We start from the raw sequence: 14276 nt of genomic DNA, 5'->3' as shown, positions 1-14276 counted from the left end.
TAACAAACTTTTATGTGCCATATTATAAACAATTAAGTGCTCTGATAAATTATTTTGGGAGTGGAAATGAATTAAGTAGCTTTCTGAGCACAAAATATGTCTCTGAGAAAATTGTGTTTTTCATGCTATCACAACCGCTATTTCAGTCCTTTTCATATGAAAGCCAGTAAACAGCCAATGGAAAGATCTGCAATTCCTCAAAGCTTCAGTAGCACCAGGCAATTTCAAGCTGCTTCATGCTGTACTAGACTTAGCAAAAATGGAGTCTGTCTTTCCCACCACCTTCTTAGTGCATGGATGGGCAATGCCAAGCAAAAACTGTACAGTTGAAGGAAATTAACAAGACAAAATAAATGTCAGTAATTTAATGGCTATAAAGTGTTCTTCAGGCATCTATATATTGTCAAGCAGGAACCCAAATGCAACAGATTCCATATATTGTAAACTGTTTTGCAAAATGATCTATTGAGATGTCAAGATAAAATGAGTCAAAGGGATAGCCCAGCTAAAGTAACTGATAGCTCTCTGAACAAAGATCACTGTTTATTAAATCTAGTCAAGAGAACTTGCACAATGAAGTGTCTCTCTAATAAAGAGTCACTTTATTAAAAAAGTAATAAAAGGACACTGAGGAACTGAGCAGTCATAATCTTGTTACAGCTTCCATGTCAAGTTTACCCAATTTACCACTAAACTGGGCGTCATGCCTGACACATCTTATTGAAAACAACTTATTAGCTGTAGTCTCCATCTTTTAAGTACAATCACCATCTGTGAATCACACCTTGTTTTTCCCAAACCTGATTATAGCTAGTACTAGTAATAACAGATTAAATATGGTAAAGTAATAGTAGAATCACAGAAATGCAGAGCCAGAGGGGACCTCCAAAAGCCATCAAGTATAGTCCACTACACTGAGGCTGTCCCCCCAGTCTTCTTTTCTCAAGCCTAAACATGCCCAGTTATTTTAACCTTTTCTCATAGTCAACTAGAATTTCATCAACCGACCTAGGATGAAACAATGGTCCCAAAGATGTCAGGGGCAAAACTCTCACTGATTTCAAAAGGTACAGATTTCACCTAACCATAAACTTAAACAACACAAACCTCTCTTCATAGAAGGCATATAACAAGGTGTAGATACATACAGTACCACTAAAATTGGTTTGAAAAGTAAGCATTTCCCAACTCAAGTGGGTTTTGAGTTATTTCATTCTAATGAAAAACAAATGAGCTGGACATAAACTTTTAAATTGAAAGTGAAGATGACATAAGAGCACTTCTTGGGATGCATTTCTAAAGTTTTCTGTTGTTATGACACACAGTAACTATTTCTTATGTTTTACTTCAAAAGCATATTATTTCATTGCAAATAAGGGGAATTTTATTTAGCATAAATATAGGAGCTAAACAAAGAAAAGCCCTGAATGCATAAGGGAAATGGAGATGTACTGGTAACAGTGTTACCTCAGTATAACAAAACATAGGTACAGGGCAACCAAGAACATATAAAAGGATGTCGATATGCTGTCCTTTTTGCATAGTCAAACAGACAGTCCTTACAAAAGAGAAGATCTCCATTTATTCTCCATTTTTGGTTTAAATCAATCAGAGCCGGACTTGTTCAAAGCTCCAATGATAGAGTAAATCTAAACACTCCAGTACAATGTGATTAGAGTTCTTTTGTGTCTTTCTCCTGCAAGTCATCTGTTAATATGTTATTCACATTCACTGTTTGTGGAAAATTAAAGTGATTGAGCGGCTGGCTGGAGTGTTCTTTTATAAAATGCAGGTTTACCTCATGTATTGATCTAAGAAGTTAATTGTGTTTAAGTTTGATAGAATTCTATTTTTATATAATTTTGAATGATATCAGTTTGTTTTTATGCCTTTTTATTTTTATCTATTTAATTTTTCACTGTTGCACAAAATCTTGAGTTTTAAGCATTTTTTAAGAATTTTAATTATTTAAATTTTCACAGTTGTGGAAATTATGAAAGGGTCAGACAATAATTATTTAATGATAGCCGTCATTGAGATTCAAAAAGATAAAACTTTAAAATCATTCAAACACAATTTGCAAGCATCACATCAAAATATGCAAAGTAAATATTCTTAAATCAAGCTCCAGTTATCAAGCAGCATTTTTCTTACTTTACTTCTCAGTAAATATTGATCGTTATTGATGGAAATATTTTGTGTGTGAACAATGAAATTAACACTCGCCAACATTTACAGATAAAACTCTATCTTTCCAAGTCTAGATATGTATTATATGCAAGTCAGTTTTTATGTGTGCATTACCTGAAATTAGAGTAACAGCTACATTATTAGCTGTCCAATTGATCTTGCAACATTCTGCATGCATTGTCAAGTTTCACATTGCTAATTTCCTAACAAGCACAGTTTGTTTTCAAATGCCCCAAGGCCAGTTTACTAAGTCCAAACACAAGCTCTGCAAGATAAAAAAAAAAAACCATACACCAAGAAATGTTAAATACACCATAGAATCATGATCCCTGGGCAAATGGTGCCTCAACTGATTTAAGGGTATTTACTTTTTAAAGTATAACAAAACAAAGTTCCAATACTTGTCTGAGTATTTTTAGCTCCCTGCCAGTTTGTGTAATACATTTTTAATTGTTATGTGTAATGGTTTGCAAGAGAACACCCAATCAATTAATCATGAGTGCCTTCTCATGTCCGCTCTGTGGGTTCTAGTGGTGTACGTTTATCTTACATGTTGTGAACACTATAGTACATTTCAATGAGCTCACTTTGAAAACCATAGGCCACACACTAATCTATAGAAATTCCAGCAATTTTCAACTGCATGTAGAGCAACCAAGTTCACATGTATACAGTCTTAACAAAGTTAACAAGCAGGGCTTTGAGAGCTGGAAAAGGATATAGAGGCCCTTCAATTTATATATGTATGTCAGAAAATTACAACTGCAATTCATTATTTTAAAAAGTGATACCAACAACTACTGAACCAGGAGCTCTTTGTTTTTAAATGAGCAAACTTTTCAAATCACATTCACTATGAGGAAAGATATCAGAAAAGAAATTAAACAAAATAAAAAATTGAGGTGTCAAATGTGAAATTACAACATCTATTTTTAAAGGGCAACAAATAGCTATTTGAAACATGATCCAAAGGCTTTTACTTTATTTATTTGCTTACTTATTTTTAAAAGTTCTACAACTGTTTTACACTTTGGAAAATTTATCAAGTACTTGTGCATCTTACCCAAGATGCATATTTTAATGATTCCATCACAAAAACTAAAAACATAAGAGACTTATATTTAAGGAAACATCAAAGTTTTTTAATAGTAAATAAGATATATGCCCCTTCATCAAATTTTATTCTGTGGAGTTTGCCTTAATTACAGTAGTTACTTGAGTGAACTTTGAAAATCAAAAAGGTGCTATTAACTTGTTCAGTTTTTAATTCAACCTAAAAGGAAACTACATGCACCAAAATGGTCTGAATGTAACTAAACTGCATAGTATATAATTTTGTACAATAAAAAAAATCTAATTTATTATTATTTCTAAATCACTAATGTTAAAAAACAGGTTTTAATATATCTACCAGAAATATCTTTTGAAAATACATTTCCATGAAGAATTAATTATATTTGTTATTCTTTCTGGAAATATTACATACAGTAATGTCTACTCTCCCAACAGTAATATTCAAATAATTTAATCTCAAATTTGGATTTTCCAAACTAACAGGTATTTGTATTCTCTCTTTTGAAGTATCAAATGTAATGTGTTTAGTACTTAATCTGATGTACATTTTTAACTATATAAAGAAAAAAACATAAATAAACCTACCAAGTGGATTTTGTAGATTTTAAATATCTAACCTGAAAAGTACAATTTTACCAACTTATCAGTTGATTGATTGATTGAATGTACTGTTTTTTTCCCAACCCAGACACTAAAAAATATTTGGAAATTCAAACAATGTAGAAAAATGTTTCTTCAACTCATGTTTAAAACATTTAAAACAGTCATGAAACAATTTAATATTTATCACTAGTTGCTATTGTAATTTATAACATTGAAAACTATCAAACTTAACATGGTCAGTGCCCACAGGCACAAAGTAAACCACATTTTAAAATTAACCATAATTAGATAAGCCAACAGCCATCTTCCTACACACATTTTACCACATAACTACAAAAGAGTAAAAGACACTGATACACTTAAGCACCACAGTTCACTCCCAGATTTAGTAAGCTTTTGTTTTCAACTTAGTACCTGTAAATTAGTGCTAATTGCTATGGAACCCTCCACAGAGCCATTACTCCTGTATTTATTTACAAAACTACATGCTTCTATTCCACATCTTATGTTCACTCAAAAAAATCAAATACATAAATGTATTATTGGTCCTGTTAGCAAGATTTTATAATGCAGAGCATTGGCAAATTTAAATAAAATTAAGCTAGTTTTGCAGGCTAAACTTGCAATTTAAAATCTATTAACTAAAAGATTGACTTCACTGGACCATACCATTGCTAAACATATTGAGAACCACTGTGGTATGTATCTCATAGCAATACCAAATTGTAGGAGTGGACCAAAGAACTAACATTGCTTCAAGAAACAGTCTGTTTTAAAGTAATTACTGAATGATACACAGCAGGCTGTTACAGTAACTCACAATTTACTTGACCATCACATTTTAAAACTGGAAATTTCAAAAAATGCACTTATTTCTATCAACACATAATTGGATTTATTTCTAATTACCATATGTTTTGATGAAGCATTTAGCCTTAATAGACAGATTTAGTTTGAAGTAGCAATGTAAATGAGTGTACAGGAAATGAATCTTCATTTTTCTGCACAGGAGACATATATAAATATTAAGCTGGGGAAATAATATTAATAATAATCAATAATATTGTCTTTCTAGACTACAATGCTAGCTGCAGAAAATCTCAATCAGTATGTCATATTATTTCATACTCTATGCACTGTTCAAAAAGTAAATTGTCTTCATATGTTCCTGTGCCTAGGGTCTTTCTGCAGTAAATGTTAACTCAAATCTTAAAAAGGTAAAATGCAGAAAATATGTGTCCTCCATTATTAAAAAATGGATTAAGCCCTACAGTTCAAAGGCTGAATGACTGAAATAATTTGTAAAGTAACTGGTGAGTGGACAGTAAATGTTAAGAACTCCCTCTCTCTCCCTTTCCACTCTCCCCCTCCCCCAATAATCTCACCTTCTGAGCTGCTTTAGAGGGACTCTTGTTTTTGCTTCCTCTTGGTCTTCCTCTTGGTCTTTTAGGAGATGGTTCTCCAGTTGGTTCCTACACACAGGAAAACATGCTATTGTGGCAAGAATCCCCACAAGAAACTACCCAAATAGATCTTAAGTATCAACAACTACTACTTAAAAGTATATGAAATATAAGTGAATGATACAAAGTTTAAATGAAGTAGCCAGCCTTCATTTAAATTGTAAATATGTAGCAACATAATGAAAATCTGTGTATTCTAACAACAGTAAAACCATACCAGAAAACACAAATTGTGAACAGGGATGACAATTGCAAACTTTGTGGAAGGACGGTTATTCAGAATTAATTACCCCAGTTCATTTACATTTCACCATAAGAGTATACAGCTATCATGTCGTTTCTATCACAAATACTTTTTTAAAAAGCTGAATACTGAAAAAATGGAAAATAATCTGCAGGTTTTTCTCAAGGGCACAAATAGTTTATTATTTGCTTTTACTGCTATGAAGTTTGCATTCTATTTCCACTTAGTCCAAATGTAATTGCCTTTTGTTAAAATGTAAAGATTTATTTACAACATATTTTTGGTATTATATATAATATATATATGGAAATAAAATATCTGTAAAAAGTTTAACACAGCTGTACAAGAACAGTGATTGTTTTAGCAATTTTCTTAACTGGTCCCTGTGTTTGATAGTAAATAAGCCAGTCATTAAAATGGATATGAATGACTAATAGTTCAGATTCCAAATATTTATTCAGTGAATCATAAATACTATAAAACTCTTCTATTGAACATTTCATTCTGATTACAGGATGTGGTAAAACTAATTAAATGCAGTTTGTTAACTTAAACCAGCCTAAACCCTTCAGATTTTAAATTCCCTGGTACATTTAGATAATCTGGAAAAGAATAATTGACACGATTCTAAATTGCAAACCAGAGCAACATTGTGCACATCTGGATCGAACACGTTTTAGGAGATTCAGGTTTTATCTGCGAGCCATTCAAATGCTAAAAAAGCCCTGCTCAAAACTTGCAGAGCCCACTGCTACTGGTTGGTTTTGTTGCAAGACCACGTTGTCAGAGCCAGCTGTAAAGTGAGTTGGAGGGGCAGAAAGCTTCTCAAGGCTGACTATGTATCACAGGGCAGAGCGGGAAAACGTGGGGCTCCACTTTTGTGGTTTTCTATAAGTATTTTCTGTGCATGTTTTAGGAGCACACTGGAGGGGCAGAAGCAGCTGCATATCCCCCCAGCTCAAGGGAATGCCTTTGGGGATCTTGTGCATCTCAGCTCCCATAACATTTTCTACGCATCTGATTTGCTTTGAAGGAAGCGAGGGGATGCTAGTGAATGGAGTAAACACGTTTAAAGCCCGCGGAAGTCAGTTTAAATGAGCTCACTAGAAATCCCCACACACTTCCACTAGGTACTTCCGAAGCCTGCGAACTATGGCAAACAAAACCCCCCGCTTGCCGCTCCCGCGTGCAGCCCCTGCAACGCTGCACGCTTAATTAGTTGCATCCGCAGGCAAAGTCCCCGCAGCCTACCTCGCTGCGGAGGGGGTGAAAGGAGCCGGACTCGGGGAAGCGGAGGGGCAATGTCACTCCAGACAAGAAAGGGGGGAGGCACGAGCCTAGCAAGCTTGACCCGAGTCAGGTTCTGCAAGGGAAGAAGGGGCCCGATGTGCCCCTTTCTGGGCTCCCTGAAGCTCCCCGGCGGGTGCAAACCGCGGGGGGAGGGAGGGGGACCGGCCAGAACCCGGAACAGCCCCCCCCCCCGGGAGGTGAAAGAACGACCTGCCTGGCAAAGGGCTCCGGAAATGCAAAGGTGTTGGGACTGAGCCGCTGCCCCTGCAGCACCCTCCCCCGCCGGGAGTGGGGGGGCACCTCTGTGCGCACCAAGGGGGGCACTAAAAGCCAAGCGACTTCGCAGCCCCGTCCTCCCCCCCTTTCCCCCCCGCACACCTCAGGAGCTAGGGGCAGCCCGAGGGGTTGGGTTGGTCAAGCAGCCCCCGGTGGGACCTGACCCCCACGTGCCCCCCCCCCCCTTCCCCAGCAGCTTGCACTGGCTGGGCGAGGAGGGAGCCAGCGCAGCCCCGTCCCTTCGCCCTCTCGCAATTTCAAACTCAGCTCGGGGCTGGCCCAGCGCGCGCTGGTTGGTCGGCTCCGCGCCGCGCCGGGCTGCACCATTTACATTGAAAGGCGCCGCCGCTGCCGCCGCCGCGCACAATAGCCAGCAACTCTCTGCCCGGCAACCCGCCCCGCGCCGCCGCCGCCTTCCCCTCGCCGGCGGGCTCTCCGGGCAAGGGCGCGCAACAAAGCCCCGCACCCTCGCGCCCGCTCCCCGGGAGCTCAGTGGCAGCGGGGGGAGCCCGAGCCTGGCCCCGCTGGCTCGCGCGCGCTCCGTGCCTGCACGCATGGCGGGGCGCGGGGGGGGGGGGGCTGTACTGACTTGTGGCTGCTTCCTGGGTCTGCCCCGTCCTCTCTTCTGCGGCGCGGGGGCTGCAGGTTGCTCCTGGGCAGCGGTGGAAGTGGAAGGCTGGCCGGCTCCTTCCCCTCGCGTGCTCATCCTGCCGCTGCTGCCGCCGCCGCCGCCGCCGCCGCTGCTGCTGCTGCTCAGCCGGGAACAATCGCTCCGAGCACCTTGAAAGCTGGGGAAGGGGGGGGGGGGGGGTTCAACCCGAGAGCTCGCCGCTCGCGGCCACCACCACCGCCACACCGGACGTCCTGGTGCTGCCAAAAAGGAGAGAAGGGGAGGAGGAGGTGATGGTGGCAGCGGTGCTGGTAGTGGGGGGGGGGGGGGACTCCCTCTCTCTCTCTCCTGTACGGTTTGGGAACAGGGATCGTTAGTAACGCGGAGCAATTCAAGGGGGGGAGGGTGAATTGCAGCCCTACAAATGCCAGGAGGGGGGGGGGGAACCGCTGCAAGCGGAGCAGGAGCAAACCAAGTGGGGGAGAAAATATCTTCTTGCAAAATTGGCTATGGCCCCGGGATCGGCTCGGGACCCATGAAGAGACTACACGTTGGAAAGGCAGGGGTGACAGGGTCCGGAGTCACGCACTCTGTGCAGATGGGGGGCTCGGGAGCGGCAGCGAAAGAGCGATCATTTAAAAACCCGGGCGGGGGCCGAGCGAGCGAGAGCTGCGGTTGTGTCTGTGATGTGAGCTGCTGGGGCTGGAAATATTATTAGGCGAGTCCTGCCCACGGATTCAACGGGGATGAGTAAAAACAAAACAAAAAAACCACCAAAACACCTTTGTCCGTGGGTGGAAAAAATAGGAGGGCGCTGGGTGAAAAAAAATACGAGGAGGAGTAGGAGGCAGGGCGAAAAACCTAGGATCGGGGGCTGGACCTGGGCCAGAGAAAACAGAAATACAGCAGCATTGGAAGCAGAGGCAGACTAGAGCACACTGAGACCAACTCACGTGTCCAGTATCGTTCATGCCCAACTCCCTGCAGCAGGTTTAAAGGGACAGGCCGGGGATTCCCACTGCCCACTCCCCGGTCCTCTGGCATAAGTACTGAAACTAGGGAGTGCTGGGGATACTGCCTGCATGTCCAGCTTGAAGTACAAATAATATCCCAGAAATAGGCTGTCCACCTTCAGCACCTCCACTTTAAAAACTGTCCCAGCACCATTGGTCATTTCTGGTTACAGACCAGCATCATCGGTCATTTCTCTCCAGCCTGCACAAGCCAAGTGTTTGGGCAGCTGTACAAATGCACCTCCCTCCTGAACAACACCTAGTCAGGCATAAAAGTTTGTCACTCAACCTTTCTAATAGCTGCTGTTTTGCTTCCTCCAGTGACTTTTTGTCCTGCCTCCAAACCACTGCACAAGGGCTCCAAATGAGGGGTAAAGAAATCCAATAAGGTTAATAATCTTGCAAATAGCACCTGATTCAGAAAGTCGACATTTCTGATGTATGTAATGAATAATTTTAAAAGTAAAACATCTGCACCAGGATATGGCACAGAGATGAATCTCCTTGCATCCATAGAAAAGTTCAAACACTAGTTCTTCTAGACCTCTCTGCAATCATCTATACAATTAACCACTAAGTGCTGGCCACCATGTTCATTTCTTCACAAGACCTCACATGCAACACTCCTGAAGTTTTAGTCCTGCCTTTCCACCTATATATCTAGAGTCTCAATATTACAGTTGTGCTTGCTGAGAAGACAATGCCACTACTCATCTCTGGTTAAACTCTGAAAGAAAAACAGCTCCTGGATAAAGCACAGCTATTTCAAAATGAAACTTGTTTGGGTGAAGCTGATACTGATATGAAAGAAGAACACTTTGAGGGACTGAGTGAAATCCTTTGCCCTCCAACTGTCTAGGAGAGGAACAGCATAAGGAACTCACCAAATGCATCAGCTAGCATCCAGAAGTGTCTTCTTCCATCTTTGGCCATTCTTTCCCCTCAGACGTAGACCAAATCACAGTAATTCCTGCCTTTATCATGGTAAGGCTGGACTACTTCAACTCACTGTACATAAGGGCGATTGTGGAGGCTATATGAAGGCTTCCATCTTCCAAAACTGAACACTGAGAACATGACATGAGTGCTTCGCAGACTACTGTCACCACTCATATAATTCCATATCCACTTCAAGGTCTCAGTCCTTATCTTCAAAGCTCTCAATAGGCTGACATAGCTGCCTCCGGGACTGCCTCTTTCTCCATAAATAAGCTACAATCACCAGGGACAATGGGGGCAACCAGCACCAAAGCCCAGTATGAAAACACATGGCATTTTCAATGGAGGAGATACCCCTACCCCCGCTACTGAAAATTGAGTGTAAATCTGGCCATATTCAGTGCATATCTCTTTGTACAGAACTTTCCACGAAAGAGAAGAACTAAGGACATCTCCTCCCTCTCAATCAGTAACTGAATATGAGCCTTCAGAAATAATCAAAAGGAGCAGAGACGCTGGTCTGATTATGTGGTCCAATATATTCTAGGAATGGGCGGTGAAAATGTTCTAATACTTCTTGTACTTGACACATAGGCTACGTCTAGACTGGCATGATTTTCCAGAAATGCTTTTAACGGAAAAGTTTTCCGTTAAAAGCATTTTCGGAAAAGAGCGTCTAGATTAGCAAGGATGCTTTTCCGCAAAAGCACTTTTTGCGGAAAAGTGTCTGTGCCAATCTAGACGCGCTTTTCCCCAAAAAAGCCCCGATCGCCATTTTTGCAATTGGGGCTTTTTTGCAGAAAACAAATCTGAGCCATCTACACTGGCCCTTTTGCGCAAAAGTTTTGCGCAAAAGGACTTTTGCCTGAACGGGAGCAGCATAGTATTTCCGCAAGAAGCACTGATTTCTTACAGTAGGAAGTCAGTGCTTTTGTGGAAATTCAAGCGGCCAGTGTAGACAGCTGGCAAGTTTTTCCAGAAAAGCGGCTGATTTTCTGGAAAAACTGGCCAGTCTAGACACAGCCATAGATTCTACAAATGATAGGTATATTAGAAATTCATAGATTGCTGGAAATAAACAAACAACATTTACTCCTGGACGAACAAAATATATCCATGCTTGGTTCACCAGTAGTAGAAGAGCCAAGACTGCGGGAAGGGGGCAGATGAGTTATTTACCATGGAATATGAAAAGTCTACTGCAGACAGACAGGCTAAAGAGAATAATCCTGGAACACTCCTTTGAGCTGAAAATATTGCTTATGTGTTCTTAATACAACATCAGGCTTTCTGAAGTCCCACAAAGCAACTAGCCATGAAGCAAAAGATAATCCATCTGTAAAATCTCAGGGCTAGCAAAAAAAATCCTATAGACAGAAAGCTACTTTGAACTACATTCAGTGAAAAGTCTCAGAGAATGTTAGTCTGTAATTTTAAAAATAGTTATTTTGAGATAAGCGTTATTCAGGGAGGAAAGCAGGGGTACAGATTTCAAAATAACCAGCCTGTTATTTTGAAATAGTGTGGACACTCCGCTGCTGCTATTTTGAAATACTACTCCCGAGAGTAATTCAAAGTAATTACTCCCCAGTGCTTCCTGGGGCTCTTAAGTTGAGGTAGCATGTCCACAATAACAGAGCCTACCGTGGACTAATTTCGAGGCTCCTCCGTAGCGTGGACATGCTATTTGAATTTTGTTATTTTGGGAGTTATTATTTCAAATTTAGTCATTTTGAAATAATTTCCTAGTGTAGATGTGTCCTTGGAGACTAACAAATATACCACGAGCTTTAGTGAGTAAAACCCACTTCATCTGATGAAGTAGATTTTACCCACAAAAGCTCATGATATATTTGTTTGTCTCTAAGGGTACCACAGGACTGCATGTTGTTTTTACATTCAGTGAAAAAATCTGCAGAGCCCTGGAAATCTGTGGATACCTGGGGACCATATTTGTGGATAATGGGCAGATGAAGATCCAAATGTTGTATCTAAAGCCCTGCAAATCTGTGGATATCTGCTTTATATTCATAAGCTATGTTTGTGGATCAGATAAGCATACAAGTTTTGTATTCATGCGGAACTCTAGAAATCTGAAGATCTCCAAGTCCATCTCATACATCAAAAGATTTAGCTGTTGCATGCAAAGAGCATGATTTCAAACAAAGATAATAAAATCAATAGTTTCAGGTGTAGCAGTAAATAATTTTTATAACATCCATTCATCTTGTTGATATCTGTGTAAGACAATGGTACATATGATCTTTTATCTCCAAAACCACTGTTCTTATTGATTCATCCCATATGGGCTATTAACAGTCTTGTGTGTCTTCACCAGGTTCTTAACAGTTCTGGTGACAATGCTATGATTCAAAGGTATTAATGTAATGTCATAATCAGACCATGTTCACATCAGACAATTGCCCAGAATTGTCTTACTTAGAAAGTTGTTCAGGACAGGGGCTGTCACTTTCTGTACTAGTGTTTGTACTGTGTATGTAGCATGATAGAATTCTAATCCTGGCTGGGCAATAAAAATGGATAATAATAACAACAGAAAACAAATGAGTGTTGCCATCAGAGAGATAAAGGGTCATCTGCAATTGACAGTATTTCTTCATACAACTTGGCACAACATGATATACTTGATGGACCAAAAAAATAAGAATTAATAATACAAATCTGCCCCTGATTAATCAAAATAGCTTCGTTTTAATGCAAGCCACTCATATACAGGGTATGTGAACACAGAAGCAGATGGATAAAGAGTACTCAGCATGGATTTTAAACTGCAAAGTTTTTTAGGCAACTGCAGATATGTTTACATCAACCTGTAATCAAAAATTAGCAAATATTTCTCAAAAGGATATAACAGTCTGAGGAGCAGTCTGCTCACTCTGGCTGAAGACACTTGTAACAGGATGGCCATCCTATGCACTCCCCTGTGGCCAGGAGCAGCATTGCAAGTGAGCTTCATGTTTCGCCCTCTTCCCCCCGCCCCCTGCCCCCACTTGGCACCAATAAATTATCTTCCACAGATCAGACTAATGAGAAGCCAAAACAAACTAGTTAAAATAAGTGTGTCTTCTTTAAAGGCGCGCCAGGGAGCACTGAGAAATAACAGTTCACAAACGCTTACCTCAGGACCTGGGTTCAGAGTCCCTAAGACAAAGTCTCTCTGCCTATGTCTCTAGCCTTCTGGAGATGGAGAGAGCTCACCACCTGCTTGCAGGCTGTTTGGCTTCCAGTCTCCTCTCCTCCTCCTCAACATCTTCTTCCTGTTTAAACAGGAACAGAGCAGGGAGTTTCCTGCATTATCCCCAGACTGCTCGGTGTGTGAGTTCCAGGTTGGCCTTTAAGTGAGAAGTACGTTCCTACACAGCCTCCTTGTGCACTTTCCCAGTAATCTTTCCGCCGAACAAGACAATTAAAAAATAAAGAGAAAAATCTCTAATTGTTCTCAAGTGACCATGTAGCCCCAGTCTTGTCAAGTAAGGATCATTATTCCATCTAGCGCAATGGTCACCAGCCAGTAGGTCCTGGAACCTCTGACAGATTACCCAGACTGCTTTGGCTGGGAGGCTACCAACTCCTGGCATTTCAACTGCCCCTCTCCATATCACCCCCCACTTATAGGATCTGACGACAAAGGGTTCTGGGGTCGGCTGATCCCCGTCTAGACTATCGCGCTGTGCCGACAATCAGCTGATCGGCACAGCACGGTGGCCATTTTGATGTAAATGAAGTGGCGATTATTTAAATTGCCACTTCATTTCCCTTTGCCAAGTACACTCATCTACATGGGTCCGTCAATGGAGCCCTGTAGTCTAGACACACCCCTAAATTGGAATGGATGTGTGCAAACACTCAAAGAACAAGAAAAAGGGTTATCGACCTTTCTGTAACTATTGTTCTTCGAGGTGTGTTACACACATCCATTCCAAGACCCACTTGCCAGCACCAGCCACTCTCTTGGAGAGATCAGTAAGAAGAAACTGAAGAATATGGGCTCAGCAGGGCCCTCTTTATACTGGGATGGCAATTGCGCAACACCACAGGGTGCCAGAGCAGAGCCAACAAATACCACTGAAGGAAAAATTTCTGACAGTTGTCCTTGAGGCGCACACACACCTAAATCAGAATGGACAGTACAACAGACCTCAAAGAACAACAATTTCAGAAAGGTTAGGAATCCTTTTTTTTTAGTACATACTGCCAGTAACTCCCATCTATGTTAACCAGGCTCTCAAATGCTCTGAATTGCTGAGATACTACACAATACAAGATGCAAAGGAAAGATAGGAAGAATATTAACAGGCCTATATGACTCTATCCAGAGCTCTTTAATGACCTGAAGATATAAAAATGAATACTACAAATAGTAGAAACACCCAGACAAATTACTAGGGACGAGCACAAAAGACTAGCACAAGCGTATAGGGACAAAATCATAAATGTAAAGAGGCAAAATGAGTTACACTCAGCAAGGGGAATTAAAAGGAATAAGAAGAGGTTCTTTAAATACATTAAGTTCAAGAGAAAGATGAAGGAAAATGTAGATCATCGACTAAGCA

At 41.0% G+C, this 14276-nt stretch overlaps 1 protein-coding gene across 3 annotated transcripts in view; it reads right to left on the bottom strand.

Moving 5' to 3' along the window:
• The window catches only part of HMGA2 (high mobility group AT-hook 2), a 213477-nt gene extending 204827 nt beyond the window's left edge, over positions 1 to 8650 (bottom strand). Inside the window, exons 1-3 of one of the 3 annotated variants that reach the window (XM_075931197.1) lie at positions 8340 to 8650; positions 7730 to 7928; positions 5253 to 5339 (exon numbers count right to left, since the gene is read on the bottom strand). In XM_075931197.1, coding sequence (XP_075787312.1) covers positions 5253 to 5339; positions 7730 to 7846 — 204 coding nt within the window. In that variant the 5' untranslated portion in view covers positions 7847 to 7928; positions 8340 to 8650. Of the gene's footprint in view, positions 1 to 5252; positions 5340 to 7471; positions 7707 to 7729 lie in introns of those variants that run through there. The other 2 variants (XM_075931194.1, XM_075931193.1) reach the window with 2 other exon arrangements.
• Between the last annotated feature and the right edge of the window lie 5626 nt (positions 8651 to 14276).

This window comes from Pelodiscus sinensis, chromosome 1 (assembly GCF_049634645.1).
Source record: "Pelodiscus sinensis isolate JC-2024 chromosome 1, ASM4963464v1, whole genome shotgun sequence".
Lineage (NCBI taxonomy): Eukaryota > Metazoa > Chordata > Testudines > Trionychidae > Pelodiscus > Pelodiscus sinensis.
The sequence above is the reverse complement of the archived record's forward strand: the minus strand, read 5'-3'. Positions and strand labels throughout refer to the sequence as shown.